General features: G+C 37.2%; 1 protein-coding gene across 2 annotated transcripts; it reads right to left on the reverse strand.

The window, feature by feature from the left end:
* Window positions 1-233: 233 nt before the first annotated feature.
* Window positions 234-21031, reverse strand: si:dkey-106n21.1 (solute carrier family 23 member 2). 2 transcript variants are annotated; one of them, XM_057329894.1, is made up of 12 exons: window positions 20704-21031; window positions 16036-16191; window positions 13855-14012; window positions 13191-13356; window positions 10247-10428; window positions 8854-8971; window positions 7667-7823; window positions 4357-4610; window positions 3905-4069; window positions 3288-3396; window positions 1862-1957; window positions 234-1452 (listed from the first exon to the last, which is right to left on the reverse strand). In XM_057329894.1, the coding sequence occupies exons 1-12, from the start codon at window positions 20776-20778 to the stop codon at window positions 1265-1267; spliced, it is 1824 nt and encodes a 607-aa protein (XP_057185877.1). In that variant the 5' UTR covers window positions 20779-21031; the 3' UTR covers window positions 234-1264. The 2 variants fall into 2 exon arrangements, 1 of the variants encoding a protein (XP_057185877.1); XR_008962658.1 differs by having other exon boundaries at window positions 1345-1452; window positions 3288-3340.
* Between the last annotated feature and the right edge of the window lie 5961 nt (window positions 21032-26992).

Raw genomic sequence — 26992 nt, forward strand, 5'->3', positions numbered from 1 at the left:
TGCTTCCCCCTGCATAAGGCATGGGAAATGTCTTATTGGGCAATTCAACTGTGCTGAAATAGTGGGATTATAACACCTAGTCCTATTAAGCGAATCCGAATGTGTTGTCATTTGGATAAATATTTTGACTATGATACTATTGTTTTTAATCATCACAGTTCCCAATGTAAAAAACAACTTAAAATAAAATATTTAAAACTAAAATGATTTATTGATAAATGTATAGGTAGGATTACAGATATGAACATTATCTGGGTCCTCAATTTAAAAGAAAAACAAATTGATTTGTTTATTCATAGACACTTCGTTCTGTTTTTGATCTAAAAGTTGAAAGGAAATGAAATGCACATGTACAAAAACAGTGCTGAATATAGCATCACATTTGCTTGTGAGGATCCATGATTATGACCTTCTCTTATTTAATGGTTTAAATTTTCTTTATTTATATGCATAGGACAGTAGAGGCGAGGCAGACAGGAGCATGAGGGTAAGAGACGGGGTGTGGGACTCGAACCTGGGTCCCTGTGATATATATGTGTCCGGAGCGCTAACCACTGGGCTACAGCTTTAATAAAAAAATTAAGATTTATAAATTTAGATTAGAAATATTATACTATAATATTAGAGGTAGCATAGATGACCGGGTCGGGTCTAGGGGCATTGCCCCCCCCTTTAGATTTTTCTTGGGCCCCTCCAAAAATATCCAGCAAATAATGATCTGTCAATTTAATCACATAAAATGTCAAAATGATGCATGCAAAAATAAAATTACTTTACTGTACAACAGTATTCAGAAATAGTATATTAGCATTTCAGAAATCTATATTAGACACATACTATTTGCATTACGTAAAAAAAACAATTAGGTATACTCTATTCAACTCGATTAGGAAAACCATATCAAAGAAACTCAAACTCACTTATTCATGTAAAAATACGATAGTATTCCAAAAAATAGATGAAATATTTTTTGTTTTTCTCCTCCAAATGCTGTTTTTTTGCCACAGTTGACTGAGGACAGATGTTCCCAACTGCTGTCCAACCTTCAGAAACTGGTGCCATTTTTTTAGTGGAGGTCACTCAATACCATACCATTCACTCATAATGGCAGACAGTTTATGCCAGTTAATGACTTCTCAACCAGATTCCCAGAGGCCTTAATGATGAACTGGTCCTCCCATCATGCACTCATGTCAGAATGGTGCACACCTGGAATGCTTGTCTGGAATGTGCCCTTTTAAACCTGTAGTCTCAATGTACAGGACTACAGGTGTGTTACCTGCTCCTGTGACTTGAGGGATGGCAGAAACGGAAAGTACTGGAACAGTTTGAACCTTTGAATGAAGTTTGTGCAGAAAGGCAGATTGTAACAGGAAAGATCAGCGGAGTGCGTTTGTGTTCCTTCTTGAACCGCTTTCCTCCAACTCTTGATTCCTCTTTCTTCATCTGTTCCTGTCAAGCACATTGGGAAAAAAACAAATCATTTATTTTTATTCATATTCGTAGTATAATGTTGTCTCACATTTTTTGCTTTTGTCAACCTTTTACTTCTGTAATACAACTATGATGCTTGTTTAGGCTTGATGTTTTTTGATAGTTCTCTCTGTAATCTGTCATAGACAACAGCTGCAAACTGGTTCTTTAAAAAATTCTGCTTTTGTGTTCCACGGAAGAAAAACAGACTTGGATTTTGGTATGACATTTATATTATTTAGTAGGAATGCTAATAAATTATACATGCTGCGATACATCATCATAGCACAGAATTGCTTGGTTTTACACAATTTCGTTGAAAGAAGCCTTGACTCATTGGTGGCCATGCAGATGAACATGCCCAACAGTCCCATTTTTTATGGTTTACCTGGTATTGTGTTATCCAAAACAAACCCGAAGAATCCACCAATGAACATGTGGGTGGTGAAGAGGATCATCGTGAGCTGATCAAGCTCTTTTATGCCTGCAAAACAAAACCATTTGATACAAAATCATCCAGAACCAGTCAAACAGTGACAGATGTTCCACACAAGCGTAGTTCCCATACTACGTGTAAATACGTAAATAAAAATTACAATTATGTCTCAATAAACTGGATGTTCTAGTTCATGGCAAATCTGACCAGTCCCACAAACCACTTGTTGGTCAGAAGTTCAATGTGTCAGCTTAGATCACTTAGTCCTGGAAGCTTGTCAATAAACTGCTTAAAAGAGCCTCTGATAAAGCACTCAATTAGACATTATTGACAGCGAAGCCCCCTTGTTTTAAGCGGGGTTAACTGAACGCTGGGTCAAAGCTTAATGAAAAGTTCACGGAAAGGGTGCTGAAGGGGTCCGCCGGGTTGTTGCAGAAAAGGTGCGACGCGCAGTGAAGTGAGGAGATTACTGCCGAGTCAAATGGAGACTTACAAAAGAGGATTGCCAGATAAGCAGCCCTAACCTCAGAAGCCCAGACAATGCTTCTCACCGCTACGGATAAGCACAGGATATGCCACATGCACTGTATGACCTGCCACATAGCTGGGTTTATGACTCTATATTAATGCTTGTGTCGCGTGCAAGAGCAACATTATCATCTGATATGCAAAAAAAATAAAAACTTGTTTTCATTATAAAGTGTAGAAGGCCTTTTTAGCTAATGCATCAGTGTGAAGCCAGCATGGAGGACTAGGACTGTATGTTTCATGTAATTTTCATTCAATAAGATATAATAACTATTTTAAAACATAAAAACAGATCATTTCAGCCAAAAATAAGGTAATTTGTAAAAACATGCTAACCTTTGAAGAACAAAAATGCTAAGCTTTTAACAGTGTTGTCACTACACACTTACAATGACTGATGGAGAACCTGTTATTATAGTATTATAACACTGTAATTACATATACCTGAATGGAAGCGTTTAAGTTCTGTCTATTAAATAAGTGGATAATTAAAACAGGTCAACTGCAATGTTTTCTTTCATCTTGACTGCAGGCCCACACAGAAGAAGTGTGCATATAACTCAGTTTTACAAACCTGTTAAGACTTCTCAGGTCCCCTGCCCATTGTGTGCTTTTTAAATATTGTAATCTGATAATGCTGTAAGCAGTTCAGCAGTAAGAGCGTCATAGTTTCAGCTCAATTTAACATGTTACAACATTTAAATCCGCATTCCACACAATTCCGTATGGGCCGGCTAATCTGCTATATGCATGCTCATGCAGCTAATTGAATACCTCTCCACATGCACATTGTTAAACGACACATATCGGGCTGCTATTGTATCTGTTTTGATGTGCTGGAAAATTTCACCTGTGTTGATCATGCCCGGGTTCGAATGAAACCATGTCGGAAGCACAAGGCCACTGAAAGTTGAGAAGCCAAGGATTAGGAGATTCCTGGAGGAGTTCAAGTCCACATACTGCAACACGGTATGAGTGAAACAAATAAACAAAAAGACATTTTTATCAATATGTACACTAATGGTGAAAAGTTTAGGGACACTTGAGTTTCTCATTATTTTAAACTTTTTAACTTTTGATCTGAAGGTGTATACTTAAATTAGTTTAGTAGACAAAAATATAATTTTGCAAACATACACGTTTTTCATGACAAAACTAACATTTTATTTAATAAAAAATGTTTTTGAAATGGATGACTTTGACTGAATAATGAAGACAGAACAGCCAATAAGAGCAAAGACTAGATGGGAACTCAAGAAAACATTTCTGCAAATTCGAGTCAAAATGTGACTACACTTATGATAAAATATAAAAAAAAATAGTTACAACATAATTCCATTTGTTTCATTTCATAATTTTGATGAGTTTATTATTATTCTAAAATAAAGTGAGTACAGTAAGTGTCCCAAAACATTTGACCGGTAGTGTACACGCGCAGAATATATACATTAAGTAATAACTTTGAACCTGCAGGTTTGAGATTCCCACTGCCGCTATCATGCCAAACATGACAAGGAACATTCCACCAATGACCGGGTCTGGAATGGTTATAAAGACGGCGCTGAATTTTCCAAAGAGTCCCAGTAAGATCATAAGAAGTCCAGCTGTCTGGAGTACCAATCTGCTGCCAACCTAAAACACAAGAGAGGTCAACCATAATAAATCAAACCATAAAACATCAGTCATCTGATCTACTGCCTTGCATCCCAAACCAAACAAACCAAAACACATTCATCAATATTCAAGGAATGGGAACAGATTGGATCGGAATTAGAAAATGGGAATTAGAGAATGATAAAGAACTGCAATTTATTACACAAACAGATTAAACATAAGGAATGAACAACTACGCTGCAATGCCATATAAAGTATGCTCTTGCATATCACCAATACTGTGAACATGCTGAAGGCATAACTACCCTTGTAATTCCCAAAGCTGCGATATTTTGGCTGTAGGAGGTGGTTCCATTACCGCTGCCCCAGAGGGCAGCCAACATGCAGCCGACGCCTTCGACGGCAATTCCACGGTTGATAGCGTGAGTGGGTGGTGGAGGAGCACCGGAGAGACGGGCGCAAGCATAATAGTCTCCAATAGACTCCATCGTGGAGGCCAGTACCCCAGCCATCATGCCCAGTACAGACGACAGACTCACTGTAGGTAAACCCCATTGACCTGAAAGAGATGAAGAATATGTTCCTTGGATCACGGAGATGTTTCAGTTTATGATGGGAATAACAAGTATAATAATGAGTTGTTATGCATGTAGTTTTAACATCGGCATGCTGTGAACGTAATGTTATACAATAAGTGTAGTAAGAAGATTTATGGGTTTACTTAGAAAAGACATTTTTCTTCTCGTTTAGTTTTTTTAATGCACTTGAGCAAACCAAAATATTTTTATCAACATAAGGAAATATATAGTTTTTGATAAAAGAGGCAAGTTTATCTTGACACCCATTCAAAACCAGACCAGATTTCCATTGTTACCAAATAAATACTTGAAATAACAGAATTAAATAAGACCTTCTAAAGTATTTGGGAGGTGTATGTTTCTTAATTCTGTGAATGATTTCCATTTTTAGAAATGGGTATTGTATCAGTAACGCTGCTTGTGGTTATTGAAAATCCAATTTCACACTATTAACATAATAAAGTTATTTTGTTTTTTTTGAGCAAATCAATACTTGAAAATCCTACTTTGACATAGTACTATATGTTTGACTAGAAGAATGCTTTAGCAAATTGCCAACAAGTATCTAAATGTTACTATACAGTAGTATACACCAGTGGTCACCAACCCTGCTCCTGGAGATTGACCGTCCTGCAGACTGCAGCTCCAACCCTGCTTCAGCACACCTGTCTGTAATTATCAAGCAGACCTGAACACCTTGATTAGATAGTTCAGGTGTGTTTGATTGGGGTTAGAGCTGAAATCTTCAGGACGGTCGATCTCCAGGAGCAGGGTTGGTGACCACTGGTATACACCATTACAGTTTCCATTAAAACCAAAACAAATCCCTTTAAAACAATTAAAACCATTACAACTTCTTTAATGGTTTCTATTGTTTTTTGCTAGACCCTGCAAAAAAACCCCAATAGAAACACAACATAAACCATTACAGAAATTCTAATGGTTTCCATTAAATACCATTATGAACCATTAGCTTTTTCCATTAAAACCATTACAAAATTCCTTTTTGTAGTGTGCTTTGGGCATGATTCCAATAGGATTTGACATCCCATCAATAGAATCCATCACATACCAGTAGAACCATTACAGTTTCCATTAAAACCAATACAAATCCCTTTGAAACCATTATAACTTCTTTTATGGATTCCCTGCTGAAAAAAACAATAGAACCCCAACAGAAACCATTACAGAAATTCTAATGGTTTACAATAAAATACCATTATGAACCATTAGATTTTCCATTAAAACCATTACAAAATGCCTTTTTGTAGTGTGTTTTGGGCATTATTCCAGTAGGATTTAACATTCCACCAATAGAATCCATCACATACCAGTAGAACCATTACAGTTTTCATTTAAACCAATACAAATCCCTTTAAAACCAATAAAACCATTATAACTTCTTTAATGGTTTCTATTGATTTTTTCAGCAGGGAAGTTTTGGGGATTTGGTTTTAATGGAAACTGTAATGGTGTCTATCGGTATGTGATGGATTCTACAGGTGTGATGTTAAATCCTACTGGTATAATGCCCAAAACACACTACAAAAAGGATTTTTTTTAATGGTTTTAATGGAAAAAGCTAATGGTTCATAATGGTATATTGTAAACCATTAGAATTTCTGTAATGGTTTCTGTTGGGGTTCTATTGTTTTTTTTAACAGGGACAGAAATTCTACTGGTTTCCATTAGAATACCATTACAACCCAATAGCTTTTTCCATTAAAACCATTACAAAATTCCTTTATGTAGTGTGTTTTGGGCATTATTCTATTAGGTTTTAACATTCCACCAATAGAATCATTAGTAGACACCATTACAGTTTCCATTAAAACCAAAACAAACCCCTTTGAAACCATTACAACTTCTTTAATGGTTTATATTGTTTTTTTCAGCAGGGAGATACAATTGAGATACAATCAATAGCAATGTTTAAGCAGTACTGGTACAAATCCGAGCGTTTCCGTGTGAGAAAATACAGAGAAAAATATTGCTTGTGTCTTCAAGCTCATATTCCTTTATTCTCGTTCATTAGCCTGGAGCACAGATATGTCTCAGGGGGATTAAGTGGGTCAAAGCAAATGACGGATTGTTCTCAGCAACATTCAGACCAAAACTGTATTAGCCGGTAATTTGAAGATTAGACTGCGATCGGAAGCCCCAGGCAGTGTGATTTATCTCAAATACAAATGGGACCTTGTGAAAACTTTAAAGCTCTTTTAAGAACACGTATTTGCTCATTCCGCTGGGTGTTGAAAGCAGGTCTTAATAAAATAAAGTCATTGAATACGTCTATGTGTGGCGGACGTAAGCTTCGCTTGTGTCATAGACATTAATACACCTTTGTCATTCATAATTAATCCGAGCAATATAAACTCCCTTTGCCGGTGATTGACAGCTCTTAAATCTACTTTATGAGGGTTCAATCGTGAGGTATCAACAATGCCCTCAGACCACATGTATCTCTCATCTCTGGATTCACAAAGAGAAACATATCATTCGCAATAGCACGTCCTTCTTTACACCTTTTAAAAACAGCTGGCACACAGCGCTTGGGAGATCTATGTCGAAATAGCAGTCGTTTATGTTTATTAGGTAAGAAAATCCACCTTCGTGTGACATGTATTATTCATAAATGTCATTAGACAGATAGTTGACAAAATGGCTTTCAGGGAAAGCATATGTCTTCACGTCATCCTTTGTAACCAAGTATACTAACTTTGCACAGAACGGCCAAACTCTTGTCTATGAACTTTGCACATTCTGTAGCAAGTTGGCGATTCTCAATAACTAAATATATTAGCACTGAAATAAATCCTGACATGATCAGTTTTTAATGATGAACTTTCATTTTTTAAGATTTGAAGGGTCTGGTACAAGGGTAACAATAAAATATAGCACATATAAATAATGTGTCATCAAAAGGAAAGTTTTAATAAAAATCAACCCATGGGGAGTTGAAAAAATGAAGTGGAGGATTCTGCGGGTTTCATTAAAAATCCCATAACTGCTGTATGGTCGGTTGAATGCTGCTTACCTGGATATGGCACATAAAACCAGGCGGCACTTGCAACTGCATCGAGGTTTATATCTGTCCTGGCCATGTAGCCGTACTCTTGTGGCGATGAAGGCAGGGCATTAAAATACGTCAGCAGGAAGCAAATCAGCCAGGCTCCGCACATCCCAAACAAAGCCTGTTAAAGGGGCAATATAACAGGTTGTAAACTTTTGCCATGTGTTTGCAAGCTACTTTCTTTTCTCCTTTCTCAAATTCAGTGGTTAATTTTTAAAAGGTCAGAATGGTTTGCAACATTACAAGACATGCCAATCAATGTCAGTTGTTTATGCGAACAATGCAAGTCATTTCTTTGTTGTCGGTAGCATATGTAAAGTAGGACGAGGGAAGCCCTGGGGTACTTCGAGGCGTTTTGCCAACACTACAGCCCAGTTCAAAATTGCCTTAATCTTCAGTTCAACCTGTTTGACCACTTTTTGGACAGGATTACTACAGACCGGGCTGTGGTTTAGAAACGGTTTCTTTGAAACCTGTATTTGGTGACAGATTATATCTCAAATCTTATCTGTAACTGGCTGTGAAGAGTTTACAGACTGTGGGAATTTCCTTCAGTTTTAAGACATCTCTAAAGAGAATATGCATCTTATGTACGTGAGTACAGTCATTTACAGTCAGGGGTGTAAACAGTACTCAATAAAACTACACCTAGTATACATACAGTAGAAACAAATTTACTCAATTAAAAGTATTTAGACAAAAATATGCGTAAGTACAATTTAATATCATACTTTATTAATTTTACTGAAGTATTAGAAAAGGAAAACAAGATTCTTGCATTCAACCTTTTAAAAAACGAAGTGAATAAACGGCATCAAAATATTTTATCTTGTTTCAGAATTTATTGCATTTCATTGTATTTATCAAACACGTGCCAAATGTTAGCATTATATCCCTTACATTCCGGATATACAAAAACAAAGATATATTGACAAACTCAGTAGAATATGTTCATATATAGTAAATGTGATGAACTTCTTTGCTTGGACGCCTTTGTGAAGTATGCATGCAAACTGGCTCATAAGTATGTTAGCTTTAAGAAAATCATAGGTTTGCAAATGTGAATTAAGTTACCAAGTGTCTAAATAACTTTCAGGGCCATTGTATACAAAAGTATTTTCTGCATGAAAATTATATAGAAATAAACTCACAGAAAAGAGTTTGAAAAGCGGATATTGAAACACTTTCCACTTCTTGTCCTTGTAAGCAATGAGAGGAACCTCAACTTTGCTCAAATACTGAGAGAAGAGAAAAATGAGGCAAACGGTTCTGTAGAAAGAAGACCAAAAGAGATCATTGCAGATTTACAGAAGGTCTGCATCATTCAAAACCCATCTTTAAAATTCTCCATACGGGTATGAAACGTATACAATACTATAAATAATGACAACATTTTCTTCTTGAGTGAAATATTCCTTTAAACAATACCCATTTAAACTAATCTTAAAAAAAATCCCAAACTCCAAAAAGCATTTGACCAAACATGACTTTACAACAAGGGTTTACTTATACAACTATATAAGTAACTGCATGTTTAAGATTAAGACTAACAGGGCTCAGATTAAGGACTGGATTAGAATAAGGAAGAGGATTAGAATCAAGGATTGGTTTTACTTTTAATTTGAAATAATTATAATTAAAGGTCCAGTGTGTAATTTTTTGGACGATCTATTGACAGAAATGCAATATAATATATGTAACTATGTCTTCAGAGGTGTATAAAGACCTTACATAATGAAGCGTTATGTTTGTATAACATTAGAATGAGCTATTTCTATCTACATACACCACGGGTGCTCTTACATGTAATTCACCATGTTGTTTCTACAGTAGCCCTAAATGGACAAACTGCTCTACAGAGCGCGTTTTGTAAATACGTTATCTCCTTCTGCAAAGAAGCAAAAATGCAACGACATCTTAGTTCTTTGTCAGCCGCCGTAGTGCTTCTAAAGGGAGGGGTGGAGTGAGCCGTTGGTTGCAATTCTTGCAACCTCACCGCTAGATGCCGCTCAATTTCATACACTGGATCTTTAACATATGGTTTAATCAAAAAAGGTAAACAATAATGAACATAAAATAAAGAAAATATCACCATAAACAAATACAACGTCTAAAGCGTACTGACAGGTTTTACGGTGGAATAAGAGATATGTGTGCTAATAAGTCACATATTCAGCGAAAACCTCTTTATTTACGCATAAACACTGAAACAGGGCGGGTCTTAGGCGCAAGAAGATCAAACTGATGTCAAAACGAATGTATTCTCAGAGGAACGCTAAAGGATGAGTAACAAACTATGTTATTTCAGCAAAGGATTGTAGGGTTGATCCTCACAGAAAAACAGCGAACCGTGAAGGACGTTTTTTAAAAGGGCCCTTTAAGTGACAGAGCATGTCTTGGTGCAAGTTTCTTCTCTTTGTGCAGGGGATTTGCAAAACAAACTTTGTGTCATGCATTGTGTCTCATTAGAATGTTATTTGCTTTAAATAGTGCTTGACATTATTGTACGTCTTCTCTGTTACCCATAATTACACAGTAACTCACAGAGCTGCAATTCCCCAGTGGGCTCCTGACTTTTGCCCGGCCTGGATGAAAAGTGACAGTCCGATGAGGTTGATGGTGGGAGCAATGGCCAGGGGCCCGATGAACCTCAGAACCAGCCCCACGAGACCCGACAGGCCCAGAACAAGCTGAAGCATTGAGGCCACAAGAATGGCCCCCTGGATCTAAGAAAGAGGAAGAATCAGTTGTGAGGAAATGCATGAGAAGTTGTGGCCAAAATGGAATAAAACAAGGAAAAATATCAAGTGAGTTCACTAAATGGTTGTATGAAGTGTAAAAGTGGTGTGTAAAGTCGATCATTTCAAATCTCATGAGTTCTAATGAGAGAGATATGCCTGACACAAAACACACGAGTGAGATGAGATATGAAACTATCAACCTACCACCATGTTTAAATTTAGATCTTGTTTTGGATCTATAATTTTATGTTTCGATACACTCACCTATTATTTCACTTAAGAAGACACAGTTTGGATTACTTTTATAAAGGATGTTCTGTAATGCTTCAACATTTTGGGACATATGTATATATATATCTTGTCATTTCAAACCTGTATGACTTTATTTCTTCTGCAGAACACAAAAGAAGATATTTTGAAGAAAGTCGGTAACCGAACCATGGCGATACCCACTCACTTGCATTAGTTTTGTGTCCATACAATGCAGGGGAATGGGTACTGCCGTTGTTTGGTTACCAACATTCTTCAAAATATCTTCTTTTGTGTTCTGCAGAAGAAAGAAAGTCACACAGGTTTAAAATGATGACAGAATTTTCATTTTTGGGTGAACTATCCCTTTAAAATCTCCGTGAACTGGAAGTTGTGATCGTTTTTACTTGCATATTTTGACGCATTTACAAGTGAAATGGAATTTCTGATGAGAAAAACAGTGGGCGTGGCTTCGTCTTTCGCTGCGATTTGATAAACAGCCGTTGCATTCTGAAATGGAACTGGCAGCAGAGTGACAGTTGAAGGGGTGGAGTTAAACGGATGCTCCGCCCAAGCCGTCTAACAAATGTTATTTAAGATGGATAGTCATTACAGGAAGGAAGTGCATTTTCAGATTTTAATTTAAGATTATGAGGGCACACGGATTTTAAAAAGAGAATGACCCACATTGATAAACTATTTACAATAAACGCTTCAATATTTCATGAAAAAATAGGCATTGTCATTTTTCATTTCACTGGGACTTTGAGGTTCATTTACACGTCAGCATTGTAAATGATCTATTGCTATGGGTCTAGTTGTCAGACTCAGGAAGCATATTTTTGCAGTTTTTACAGTGACGATGTTATCAATCTTACTGTAACTTAAAAGCAACATTGCTCAGACTCGATTAACACCGAAAAAAGTCACTTCAGGTCATTATTTTAGAAAAGGAAATAACAGAAAAGAACATGCACCTGCAGGGATATTTGCATGTGCTGTGTGCTTTGTATTAGAAACTGATATGCTAATGGACATATGCAATTGAGGTAACGGTGTAAAAATGCTGAATGCAACTTATGGTATCGTTCTGGGTACTACTGTAGGTACTGCAAAGAATCGGCCTGAATCAAACCTTTAAACTGCCAAGAGATTGAATACAACACTTTTCTCTATCGTCTGATGAATTACGACAGCCCTCAATCATTAGTCAAGTTCCACAGATTGGCCATTAAGATATTTTCTCTTCTCGTCTTCGTGAGTCAAGGGTTAAACTGTTGTACATATACATCTTTACGAGGTAAAATTATTGCTCAAATAAAACTTTCACTCTATGCTCATTCTTTCAAACGAACCGACGACTTAGAATTGAATGTGGCCTCATTAGTATTAGGAGACATAGCTGTAGCTAGTAATTCTGGAACAATTATTATATATTGCCCGAGACCTTTTACCTCAACGATGGGACATTTTGTGCACATTTGGGCCTTCAGAATTGTTCACCCTACGGTCCTGATTTTTGTATTCACGGCACAAATTCTCTAAGCATACATTTTTTTTGGAAAGGCACTAAAACACACAGTATTCATATACTGTATAGTATTGACATCCAGTTGAGAACTATACAGACATCCTGCATAGTTTTCTATATTCTGGACTGTTATTGAGCATTAAAATTGGGAATTAAGTATACTTAACAAAAAAAAGTAAGATATTTTGGAGAAAGTTGGTAACTGAACAGCACTGGACCCCATTCACTTCTATTGTATGAACACAAAACCAATGCAAGTGAATGGGGTCCTGTTAACATTTTTCTAAATATCAAAAGAAAGAAAGCCATACAGTTTGATGGGTGAACAAAAGATGACAGAATTTTTATTTTTGGGTGAACTATCACTTTAAAAGGCATCATGTATGTGCTTATATATATTATATATAAACACATTTATAATAAATATATTTATATATATTTATTTAACGCAGTTAACCCAACTTGACAGTTTGATTCTTGAAAGCACTGCGACACACCTACACACAAATCAGTAAATGTCTTAAACACATTGATATTACACCATAATGTCATTAATGATACATCGTAACATATTTCACTGAGCTTTGAAGATAATGAAATTCAGCCACACAACGAGCCTTACAGACTTCAGCCACATCTGGATCTCATTCAATCATCACTGTCGTCGACAGCACCCTCGCAAAAGTTGCAATCTTCAGAGGATTCGCACACATCTCTCCGTCTCTAACGGCCATGATACATTTGCATTCCAAACCTGTACATTTTCCGTACAAATCCGTATGAATGCAAATCAGCTCCATAAAGTGAGTCCTCAATGAATCGCATTCATAACATGTCTGTCTGACACATGACTCACAGCTCACAACAGCCTCACCGAGCGTGTTCAAACTTCGGCTTTAGACAAACATTGCTTGTTTTGGCAGTACATTTGATCGGGTCGACCGTTGAATGACATTTTTAACCGTACCTCACGGATGCGGGCTTTCCACACCTCGTCGCTGTCTGCGAGGACAGAGACGGTGGCGTTGTGGTTGGGGGCGGCACTCGCATCCGGGCATCTCCACTTGGGCAGCGCGAGGATGGCCAGGGTCGGGGTGATGAAAGTGAACGTTCCCCCTTGCAGAATTGGCAATCTGAACAGGCAGAAAGGATGTTTGGCTTTTCCTAGCTTTTATTATATATTACACTGGCTAAATCATAAAAACCGTTGGCAGTGGGGATTTAAAAACACTGTAATTTTCATCTTATTGCATTTTGAGGATCATAAAACTATCGAAGGCCTTAAAGTAAACATCTATAAAAATGTCCACGTTACAGACTGGTTTGTGTTGTTTAACTGATGGCTTACCACGGCCATGCTGATCTGAGCTGTGAAACTGATCTAGCAGTATGACTTTTCTTTTGAACTTTTGGCTAAGAAATTGTTTCTGGTTAAAGCGACAGTTCACTCAAAAATGAAAATTCTCAAGTTGTTCCAAACCTGTATAAATTTCTTTGTTTGGTTGAACACCAAACAAATTTCCTAAAAACTAATTTCACATTAGCTTTTCATCCGTCTTCATAACAACTAAACACTTTGAGACATGAGGGAACCTTCTTAGGAATGTATTAAGGAACATTCATATAATTACCTGGTCCCAAGGGTGGTCTGAAGCAAGGTGCACAGACCCGAGACGAAGAAGATGGTGGATATGAGCTGACTTTTAGCAGCATTGTTCTCCTTGATGCACAACGGCTCGGCTAGGATGAGAGGAATGGCCAAGATGCCTCCGAATGCCAGGATGTAATGCTGTATGGGGCAAGACATAGGAATGAAGAGCTAATACAGATGACAACAAGTATAAGTTCATTCCAAACACCCCCCAGTTATTAGGGCGAGACGTTACAGAAGACAAATGATCACAAAAAAATGTAGCAAATCTTAAATGTGGCCTGACTGAGCCGGGGAGATGTGCAAGAAATGGAAGACAGATGTTGGCCTATCTGTGCTGAATTGATAGCCCCTTTTTACTCTCAGCAGGACGCTTCATAAATTTGTCGGGCTAGAAAATGAAAATTTGGCGGATGACTCTGCCGGTTTGACAGAAGATTACGATGCGGATATAGGGGCGGTGCACCGGAGAAAATTTATGCGGCAGAAGATGGGGAATATATTTGTAGCTTCCTGCTGTTTTGAGAAGTGCAAATTACGTTGTATGCACTCAAATTTTATGTTTTACGCATTTTCCTGTGTTTGGAATGGAAATGAGAATGACACGAAATATGTTAGCTTAAAAGGGATAGTTTGCCCAAAATGAAAAAGATTCTGTCATCATTTACTTACCCTCACGTCGTTCAAAACCTGTGTTACTTTCTTCTGTGCAACAAAAAATAAGATATTTTGAGAAATTACTCAAAGTGGTTTTGTGTTCATACAATGGAAATCAGTTAGTGTCATTGTTGTTCGGTTACCAACAATATTTAAAATATCTTCTTTTGTGTTCTGCAGAAGAAGGAAAGTCATAAAGGTTTGAAAAGATATGAGGATCAGTAAATGATGAAAGAATTTTTATTTTGGGTGAACTATCCTTTTAAATGTAAAGTCATACTTTTAGATGTAAAGTCATAATTTATGTTTCTGCTTTATTAACCTTGAAGCACACACTGACAGCACATGCTTTTGTTTTGCAAAGATATTTTAAAAGTCAGACAGCGTTCATCCTATATGTCCATCTCTTGCATCGTCTCCTTCATTTTTCATTGTATCATTTGTTTAGGTTGTCCTGACCCTTTTGGAATCGTTTAACAGAACAATTTATCAAGTGCACACACATCTTTATCATCAGTTACGTTATTCATCAGAATAAAAGGCAAGCCGACCCATCGGCAGGCTCCGGTTATTTTTCATCCAGCCACACACAATGCAGACCGATTACTTGGACACTGTGTTGAATTGTACTTCATAACCCTAAAGGGACAGGCATTAGTGTAAAAACACTGGTTATGAAAGCTGAAAAGAGGCTCACGGGGAGTCGACGTGTGTTGACATGAAATACCATTTTTTCCTCCTCTCCATGTTGCAGGAGATAAAAGCGAGAGTATCGGAGGAGTAGGGCGTCTCTTTACTCCTCTTCGCACATCTTCTTACCTCACATGTCGACGTGAGTCCCTTGCGTACCCTCCTTTCTCTCCCCTCTCGGTTCCCTTTGATCTCCATCTTTCATGCGGACAAACACTTTGGCTCACGTTCTGCACACCTCCACCATCAAATGCGAATTTGGAATAACGCAGAGCGGTCGCAAAGCATTATGTGAATTTTTGCAGCAACCGGAAGTTGCTCATTTGCTTGAAGTATTATGTGAGACCAGATGTCAAGGGGTCAATGTATTTGGACTGGCTGAGTATTTCAACAATGTGCAGGTCAAGCTGCCTCTGACCGTCTATTAAAAGCCATGGCGTGGTTATAAACTAAATGGATTTGCGAGGCCTCAGACGTGAGAAAGCAAAAGTAATGTGGGGTAGCGTCCGTGTGGGCATTAAGGGGTTAAATCTTATGTGATCATGCTCTGATCGTTCCTTAAACAGCAAATATGTGGCCCTCCCACCTAGCTTATTACACGCCCGCTTTCCCTTCACCTGCTGCGAGGAGAACTCAACCCTTAAGCTGTCAGTTCAACACTTAAAACAGCCACTGTGTCAATAGTTCAATTCAGGAGAGATGGGTCTGCTTAAGAGATGCATAAATATCCTGTAAATCATTTCACGTGTGGTGGGGGTTAAGCTCTTTGTCTCTACCTACAGATTAGATGCATGCAAGACTGTGAATGTCTCACCTGGAAACCCAGAAGAATGCACAGGTACCAGGGTGGGCGATCGCTGATGGAGTAGATAAGATTGTTTTCCAGCTTTTGGTCCAGACACGCTTCCAAACCGTGCTTGCAGGGTTGGGCCTTGACTGTCTTTACAGGGCTGTGGCTGCTTTCTGAAATCTGCAGGAAGTAGAGATTATTCAAGCACAGATATTTGGAAGAATGCTTGCAACCAAAACAGTTCTTGGCCACCAAAATGACAATGGTTGTCAAAAGTGCCCCAGAACTGTTTGCTTTGCTACATTTTTCAAAATATCTTCTTTTGTGTTCAACAGAACAAAGAAATTTATAAAGCTATTTTTCCTACCATGATAGTCAAGAACTGTTTGGTTACGAGCATTCTTCCAAATATCTTTCTCAGTGTTTATCATAACAAAGAAATTTATACAGATTTGGAACAACTTGAGGGTGAGTAAATGAAGACAGAATTTTCATTTTTAGGTGGACTGTTCCTTTAATATTTCCATAAACCAAAATTAGGAACATAATACAGGCTGAATAGAAAACCCACCAAACCTATTCCAGGATCAACATGATTCCCCTTTGAAACCTTTATTTTCTTCTTATCACGCACATTGAGTAATGCATGAATCAGCCCATAATAGAGCTTTTAAACAGTGTTAGCTGTGTGGGTGATCTTCTATTAAGAAAAACCAGGGCAGGGTGTCTCATGGGGGGTGTATGATACGCCAAACAGGTGACTTGTTTTAATGTGTCACTGTCAAGCATATACATAAGTATGAATGACTATAAAGAGACTGCGCCTCTTCAGAAGCTATATGCCTCGTAGACACGAGGGGATAAAGATTCATCCGTGCGTGGAGGGAAGAAGTCTGTAAGGGCATATGACAATGATGGTGTATTGAAGGGATAGTTTCTCTCAAAAATGAAAACTCTTGTCATCATTTACTCACTCACTCTCTTGTCATTTCAAATCTTTATGACTTTCTTTTTTCTGCAGAACACAAAATATATTGTAATGAATGTTGGTAACCGAACAACAACGGTACCCATTCACTTCTATCGTGTGGAAACAAAACCAATGCAAGTCAATGGGTACCGCCTTTGTTCGGTTACCAACATTCTTCAAAATGTCTTCTTTCGTGTTCTGGATGTGAAAAAGTAAGCCATGCAGGTTTGAAATGACAAAAGGGTGAGTAAATGATAACAGAATTTTCATTTTTGGGTGAACTAACCCTTTAAGACACAAAAACAGACAGACAGACAGAAAAATATCAGAACCAGAAGAGACTTGCACTCTTAAGCACCCAGATTATGTCATGTCCATGTTTATGATTGTACAAACATGCTTTATCATGTCAAACATATCACCTGTGTACCTATGATAACAGTTTTTGGGAGGCAAATGATCAGATTTTTGGTAATATGTTGCTGCATGTTGAATAAAATTTTATTTGAGTGTGAAGGTAAATCCACACATTTTAGCCCTTAATATTCAATCCTCTCCCTTTTCAGACAACATATTCTACACATGTTAAGAAATACATGTTTCCCTGCACAATGTGATGCATATACTGCCAACTAGCGGCTCATATCGGCACTGTGGGCCTCTCACAAGGCAGCGTTGATGTTGTGCAGTCTGTTTTCCTAATAAGATTATCATCTTGTGTGTGTGTGTGGTCTTTTAATCCAATCATTTTTTCTTCCTTACTATCCACAGAAAGAGCAGAGGGCAGACTAAAATAAAACACGGCTTCTGTTTCTGGCATAGCTAGTTTTTTTTGCTAGCTGCCCAGTGGTCACCTTGTAAAACGTCACGCCAGCCGAGAGTAGCCTATAAAATGACGGTTTGTTGATGTTATTGTTAAAGCGTCTGTACACAGTAAACCGATTTAACGGTCTGGCGACAAGTAATTGTGTTGTTGCAGGATTTTTTTGAAGATGTGACACTTGGCTAAAACAACATCAAACTTCAGCATAAAACCAAGCGTTTCACCTCACGCGCAGAGTCGCGGACCGACCAGCGTAGGACATCAAAGTACCGCGAGAGTATCGAAGTCGCGGTACTTTCATGGCCGCTACGTGTGTAAATGGTAAATAGCGCTGCGCTACTGCCTCCCAGAGGAATACCATGATCCTACAATCAATACCATGACTGCAAAAACACATTAATTTTTGAGCTCAGGGGAGTCCAGGGAGTCAGTTTCAATGTGTTCATGAACGTGGGTTTAAACATTCCATCTTTTATCCACATCCAAATATTATAAGTGTAGTTAGATTTTCTGCATCTGTGATTTAAAAATATAAAACATGTCCCCAGACTCCCCACCTTGGGTCCTCTCAGAAAGAACCATCTATAAAGCATAAAATTAAACTGCTACAAAGTCATTTTTACTTTAAACTGAAAACCATTTGAGCGCCATTTATGTATTCTGCACTGCAAAAAGTGATGTGTTAAAAATGATACGTGTTGTGTCAAATTTTAACACTTGTAGGGAGTGTGTTCAGGGACAACACATGTTGTGTCAAATTTAACACAATATGTGTGCAAGCCATTTTAACACACAAATTGTGTCATATAATTTAACACACAAATGTGTGTTTTTAAGCAATTAATGTGTTACCATGTAAGGTATTTTTAGTTTTAAAATTACGCCCTCCCTTCAGGAGATAACACATTTACTGTGTTAATCTTTCCAGGGGTATTTTTTTTAATAAAATGCACACTATGTGTGTAGAAATCTACACAACATGTGTCATTATACTATTAACACGGTGATGTGTGTTGTTTTTTAACACATCAGTTTTTGCAGTGTGGCGTTTGTAATAAACAGATGGGATACAATTCCCATAATAACCATTTAATCCGATGCATTTTCTATTGTGTTTTGGGCAGGGTTCTGTTGTTTTTTTCAGCAGGGAAGAGACGTGGAAGTAGCTCTGTTATGAAGGAGATTAATTGCCTGGATTATACAGCGTTACCATGAGCAACGGTGTTTATTCACAAATATTTACATTTCGTCATTTAGCAGACGCTTTTATCCAAAGCGACTTACAAATGAGAGGCAATTAGTACAACACAAGGACAACATAGCATAAGTGCAATAAAACTGGTCTCAGTTAGCCTACCACAGTATACGAAGCTAAATTAGAAGTTAAAAGAAGTGGAAAAGAAATAGAAGTCTGCATTAATGGGTCAGGTGTTGACGGAAAAGATGTGTTTATAGCTGATTCTCAAAGATGGCTAGAATCTGCTGATGTTGATCATTCCACAATCGTAGAACAGATCCAGACGTGAGTGTGATTTTTGGGATGGCACCACAAGACGTCGTCCGTTTGCAGAGCGCAGGGATCTAGAGGCCACATAAGTCTGTGTTAGCCAGTGAAGGTATGGGGTGCCGAACCAGTCGTAGTTCTGTAGGCCAAGAGCAGAGCTTTGAATTTGATGCGAGCGACTAAAGGCAGCCAATGTAACCTGATGAAGAGAGGAGTGACGTGTGCTCTCTTTGACTCATTGAAGACCACTCTTGCCGCTGCATTCTGGAGCATCATTGCAATAGTCCAGTCTGGACAGGACTAGAGCCTAGACTAGGACTGCATCCAATGCTAATTTATTCATTATTAACATGAATTAATGCTAATACTTTACGCATGCGTTCATATAGTATGTGCTAAATCACAATGCAAAAGAATACAGTGTAGTCCTGAAATTTAGGTTTATACAATGCTGTCTCTCATTATTACTTAATATTGTTGTCTAACAGTACATGCAAGTTACAGAAATGATCCAAAATGAGCTTTCACAATAAGGTCATACACTTCTCTCATAACGTGGACTATATGGTGGTTAAAGAGACAAATAGAGAGAAAGAGAAAGCGAGAAAGCGGTCTGTTTATATGAAACAACAAGTACATAGTGCCCAACTGTTCGCCCAGAGGCCATATGACCTTTATAAATCCGTAATGAAATTAGCCTGGTCTTTTTAAGTCAGTTTCCCCCATAGGATTGAAGTTTTACCAAACCAAACAAATCTTTTTATTTTATATGTATTGCTATATTTTGTGGATGGATCTGCTTATGTTATATATGTTGGGTTGTTACATGTGTTGACAGTTTTCATATACTTACAAATGTTCTGCGTTGAGGAAGACCTCTTGAAATTCAGCACACTTGTGCATTTGAATGAACAGATTTGGTTTGTTTTCTTTTGTATTTCAATAATGCATAATGTGGTAACATGAAAAAATCGAAACAAAAACACGAAATATGACTGTAACAATCAAACATACAGGGCCTCTGAACACAAGATGTCATGATACTGTTGCTTCTCAGCTTTCTCATGCTGCATAATTTCATAATGGTTATGATGACTTGAAAATAACCCACAAAAGTTTGCAATTCATTTTTTGTAACTGTCACAACAATAGTTGCATTCATTCACATACCACCAGAATTCCAGCTTGACTTCTTATTGGCCACTATAGGTAACCAAGTTGAATAAGGTTTTGGATAATTCCAAAAGTCTCAACAACCCAACTAATAAAACAAACTCTATAAAGAACTTTTCATACAAGCATGTGATTAAAAGAAACAACCGGCAATTGATAAAATACAGTTTTTCCCCTTACAGGATTTAGCTCGGTTTATTTAGAAGATTATTTGGCACTTACTTCGAACGTCGAGTCTGTTGCTCCTTGATTTCTCAACACGATATCGATCTTTTCGTCCTGCTGAACGACATGCATTGCTGCCCTGTGGATCAGAGAGGTGAGGCAGACGGCCACACAACTCCACACTTCTGAGAAGTTTACGACTGAGAGCGACTGGCCTTTGCAGCAGGTTGGTCAGGCTGGTCGTCAAGGAAACCAGAGCCGTATGTTACATCCGCCCAGAACGTAGCATTTGTGTAATCGCAGTTTGACTGAGATTCGGTGCAGGGTTTTGCAGTCATGTGCCTGCCTGTGGACTTACGACAGGGCCAGAGGACCGCATGAGGGCTTTTGTGTTGATTACAAGCATGTTAAACCAAGCCTGACACGGTGGACAAGGGGGTGTGCTGTGTCAAGCAGAACAGTACATCAGTACAAAAGATCTCCAAAAGTCATGGGAACTATAGAGAAAGCAGATCACGTAAAACAATACTTTTTCACTCTTTTATTACTGTAATTCGAATCATAACTAAATGTGTATTTTAGCTTTATTATGTACAGTATATTAATTCATTACAGTCTATTTCAAAACTGTTATTCTGCTAAATCATCATTACATGAAGTGTAGTTTTCAATAATGTTAGTGCGATTATATGCTTCAAATGGTGATTCCCTGTCATGTCTGTAACCGTTGTAATTGATTTCGTTGCAAGATCCCTCGGGGCTGCTTCCTCTAAAGAGTCTTGACATTTTGGCTTTGTGTTTTTCTGTTGATATATGTGAAAGGTTCAATTGATCTCCCTGTGATCCCCTAAATCAACCCCATCAACTGTCCCATCCCAATGAAATACAACTAATCATTACATTTAAGAGCTCATAAAACAGAACAAATTACAATCTTTTAGAGCATCGCAATGTCAATATAGGTGAACGCAGTCTAATGTTATTGATAACTTTGTCAGTTATCAATAACATTATCTGCTCTATAGACCATTAACAATGGACAGAACTGGTTGTCTGCAAAATTAGGAATATTTGTGGTCAATTATTGGCTATTGCATATGCACTATAGGGTCTTATATTGACATACAGGGTCAGATAGATGCTGAGATTTGATTTGTGTGACTTCTAGCCTGGAATTTTACTGTTTGTGTTTTCTGCATTTCATGCATTTTGTCACCTGTGGTTACAAACCCCCTACGCTGACCAGCTGGACTGATGTCCAAATACTGAACGTTTTTTCCATATTCCAAAGTTCCATGATGTTGTGAGTCTTAAAACTGTTAATTATTGCAAAATTAAGGGCAAAGGGCGAAAAACAAAGCATGCACATCAAATTGTTATTTTTGGAAGGTGTCAAAGTCCACTAACATAAAAAAATCTAATTACCATTTGAATGATCATTTCATTTTATATATATATACAGTACCTATCCACCTTATTTTTGAACGCAGAAGTAAATGATGTGACATACTTCCTTTTTGTATTGAGACTTCCATTTCATTAGCTGGCCGGCTCTGGTTAATATTTTAATATGTATTACACTGTGGGAGGATGAAGTGGCCTGATATATCATATGAGGATATATTTCACTATTTCGTATTTTCTCTCGGAGTTGACGGGTCTTCCATGAGCAACTATAAAAGCACAGAGACGTAACGTTAAGTTACCTGTAATTTACATGCACAGTGGGAAAGTCGGTCGAAATTTGTACATGACATAGACCACGAATTTGTGTTTTTAAAAGCAGATGTGAATCCCAGTCAAAGTGGAACTCATAGTAACATGGCCTAGTAAACTAGGCTATCAGTCCTGTAACGTGTTGACAAAATGTTAAATGTGATTTGGATAAAAGCAAATGAATGAAAATGTAATATCCTGTAACTGTTAACTTGGTCGTGCAGCTGCGATCTGCTGGCAGGAAGGTTTGCTTTAACCTGTTAAGTTTTAAACTTCTATATACATATAAAAATGATAACAGCTCAATTTGAGCAAACTGTTTATTTAGTTGTGCTAAATATGTTTTGTTTATATATAATCTATGATATATAATAATTATATTTTTTCTACATTTAGTGTCACTCTCACCATAAATGCCTGCCTTTGAACGATGTTTATTAGTTATTGTAGTCAAGAAGGTGAATTGTCCATGAGAAAGGGCATTCAGAAGGCTAAAATAATAAATAATGGATGGAGATTATAAAGTGCGTGAAATCCAGATTCAGAGAAAAAAATGTTTTAATATAATTACAGATATAAGTGCCAACACAAAGTGCTACTTAACAGAATATAAATGACAGAAAATAATTAAACACATAGTTGGCAAAATAAAGTGCTACCTAGCAGGCTATTTATTTATAGTTTTTGACAAATTCCAAAAGTTTTTAGTTAGATAAAATTTTAATAATTAAAAACGCATTATCAATCAACTTATTAAAAAAAGCAAATTTTACAATCAATGACAAAATTTGTAAACAATGTCAAAACCTGATGAAACAAATACACTGTATAAACAAAAAAGCTAAGGCAGTCCATAAGTGGCCCATCTTCTATATCCACAAACATTAAAGGGATAGTTCACCCAAAAATGAAAATTCTGTCACCCTCATGTTGTTTCAAGTCTGTATACATTTTTTGGATCTGTTAAACACAAAAGAACATAATTAGAATAATGTAGGAAACCAAACAGTTCTGGGGCACCATTGACTACCATAGTAGTTTAGTTTACTGTGTAAATCAATGGTACCCCAGAACTGTTTGGTCAAATTATCTAAATAAAGTGTGGCTTAAAATCATGATCATCTCATTCATCTCAAATCCCTGAATGAGTGACAGACTTGTAGTCATTCGCCATTGACGCTTCTGTTCAGAAAATGTGAATTAGATGTATGCTGAATCACATGAACTTCACATGACTTGACTGACATTAAGATGTCTTTTACAATATATTCTGCCATTTACATCAGTAAAAATCCACTGTAACGGTGACATTTATACAGTTTGTTAAGCTATTTGCATTAAACATTTGTTATGAAATACAACTGAATATAACCAAATTATATAACCAAATTATATCAGCCTGCGTGTAATAAAGCACTGTGAGGTTTCTGTGGGTTAAATTTGGACCAATTATTTGTCAGCATTGTTTCCCCGTCTTGTTTTGGAAGAAGTATAATAAAAAGCGCTCCCACTTTTGAAGTGGGTGTTGAGTAATTGGCTTGACCCATTACTTTGGAATGCCACAGTTTTTGCAGACTTTTATTACTACATTTAAAGGGACAGTTCACGCAAAATTAAAAATGATGTCATCATTTACTCACTTGTGAGTTGTTCCAAATCTGTATACATTTAATCTGATGAACACAGAGAAAGATATTTGGAAGAATGCTTGAAACCAATTGGCTACCATAGTAGGATAAATTACAATGGTAGTCAAAAGTGCCCCAGAAGTGTTTACTTTACGACATTCTTCAAAATATCTGCTTTTGTGTTCAACAGAGCAAAAATAATATATAAAGCTATTTTTTCTACTATGGTAGTCAATGGTGTCCAAGAACTGTTTGGGTACAAGCATTCTTCTACATATCCTTCTCTGTTCTGAGTCGAACAAAGAAATTTATACAGATTTTGAGCAACTTGAAGGTGAGTAAATGAAGACAGAATTTTCATTTTTGGGTGAACTGTTCCTTTAAGAAACAACTGCGAGAGTTTGAGGGCTGTGTTTTCAAAGCCCCGGATTGATGCATAAACGACCCAAAAATGACAATGTCCTGTTAAAAAACAACCAAGCAATTGTTATTAAAATATCTGTCTGATAATACTTTATAATCATTTTAATTCTTAGCTAAACCTCCAACTCATCCTGTCCACTGGAGTTTTGAAACTATGGTGTTTAGAAACAGACATTAATATCTGAAATCCTAGAACTTACTGAAGCTAAATTTGGACAAAAATTTATATTCCTTTCTTTTGTATTCTATTCTTTTGTATCTGTTTTCCTTTGCTGTTTTTTGTAACAAACTTCAAACGTTCGTTCATGCGATCTTTCCAATCATATTTACGGCACTCTGTCCAGCAGGTGGCGCCATGCGTCATCTTAGAGCCCCTAAACTCCTGACATCATCGGGCATTTCCATGGTAACACATGAATGAATTCACACTGCAGATAGTAATGAATGAAATGATCCAAAAGGAGAAAAGCCAAAGAAAAATATTGCTCCTGACTGTAAGAGCTGGTGACACATAACATACTGAACATGCAATGTGTTCAACACGCTTGTTCATACCTGTTATCTATAGATTTATTAACTAACACTCCTTTACATTCTTGCGACTTGTTTCCACAAATTGCACCATTTAACAATGTTAATTTTTGACATAAAATGCAGCTCTTAACATTTGAACTATTATTTTTATTATTATTTGTAAATACATAAATGCATTAAGCAGACACTTAAATATCCAGAGCAACTTAACAGTGCATTTAAAATGCATCTTTTTAAAATGAACCCACAACCTTGACGTTGTTAGCACCCTGCTCCACCAGTTATAAGACCCAGCCAAGACCTCTAATACAAAACAACGGGTCTCAATCTCTTACATACAGTTATCTGTCGGACAGGATAATGATGAACCGAACCAGGCCAATTAGCTTCCTGTGGACACAGAATGGACAGTCGATAATGACATGGAGTGGTCGCAGTGGCCGATCAATTGATACCATCCTGCCCACCGGCTCGTAATGACATGCTGAGTGGATAAGTGAGGGATGATGTCATTCCTGCCACCAGAAAAACTGCACAGATTTCTATATTGCTCTGTGTTGCCTTATGAAAATATCAATGCATTTGTTCAACATGACAAAAGAAAAACACTGTACATCGTGAATCAGTACACAGATGCATTTATATTGCTTGAATGCACAATTTGACTCTCTCTACGATTTCTCAAAAATGCAACAGATTCCAATACATCTGTGTTAGATTACATCTGGGTTAGATAACACAACGGTTTGCCTTTTTTGGAAATGTGTAGCAGTGTGCTCAGTGATGGGGGAATATGTCACATCGCCCTGCAGAGCGCAGAGCAAAATACACTTTGTCATCTCAGCATGAATGTATAAAGCATAATGGGTCCTGATCTGAAACGGTGTCCATCATCTGTACAAATAAGCATGCATGAGCCAACAGTCTTAGATGTTGCTCCAGATCTCACAAAATTTAAATGATAAAATTAGTTTTATGTTTCTTTTATATCTTTCTTAATCTCTGTGTTAAATGGGTAATGATAACACTACCCAGGTTGGCTTCTCTAACTAGGTGGATGTAAACTGGCACATACAGGTCCAATCCACTAGGGGGCTCCACGAAGTAAGGTCATTTTTATTAATTTTATTATACTTTTTATGAAAGTGATTTTCAAGTGAATTATTTTTTTTAATTGTACGAAAAAATACTGATGTAATTCTGGAGGAGGAATGAATTGTTCCGTTGACGTTCGTGTGATCCTGTCGGGACTGGCGCTCTAAACTCAAAATTGTCTTCGCTTTCATTCTTCATTTCATCTCTTTGTTGTCTTTTCTTTTTGTGTCCTCGCTTTCTTTATGGCAGTATCTGAACCCCTAAATATTCCTTCCTTCCTTGTTCTTTTGATAGTGCCGCACTCAATGCTAATATCTTTTCAAACTTTGGGAATATTTCTTTCTTCCGCAGAACACAAAAGAAGATATTTTGAACAATGTTGTTAACTGGCCCCCATTCGCTTGCATTTGTTTTGTGTCCATACAATAGAAGTGAATGGGGGCCAGTGCTGTTCGGTTACCAACTTTCTTCAAAATATCTTCTTTTGTGTTCTGCGGAATAAAGAAAGTCATAAAGGTTTGAAATGACAAGAGGGTGAGTAAACGATGACAGAATTAAAATGTTTGGGTGAACTATCACTTTAAATTCATGAGTTGGAATTAGGTTGGAATTCCAAATTGGAAACAAAGAAAGAGACAGAACAATGGAATTTCATTAGTGCAACGCTTCGATAATGTATTTCGATAACAGGTGCTTTTCCCACATGAAAATTTCTATTAAACATCCATTTGTGTCAAAGCGGCTATTATTTTTCCTATTGACCTGAAATGGTTGCATCATATTATATGCATTGTTTTTAGCAAATGTATATGAAATACAACATTAAAACGTGCATTTCTCTTACAGTACAATTCAAATTTCAAATACTATACAAAGTCAGGAGTTTAAAAGCCATTTTTAATGCACTCAATGCAACCCTGGAGTCTCTTATGCATATACTCCCATACATC

Source organism: Triplophysa rosa, linkage group LG3 (assembly GCF_024868665.1).
Source record: "Triplophysa rosa linkage group LG3, Trosa_1v2, whole genome shotgun sequence".
Lineage (NCBI taxonomy): Eukaryota > Metazoa > Chordata > Actinopteri > Cypriniformes > Nemacheilidae > Triplophysa > Triplophysa rosa.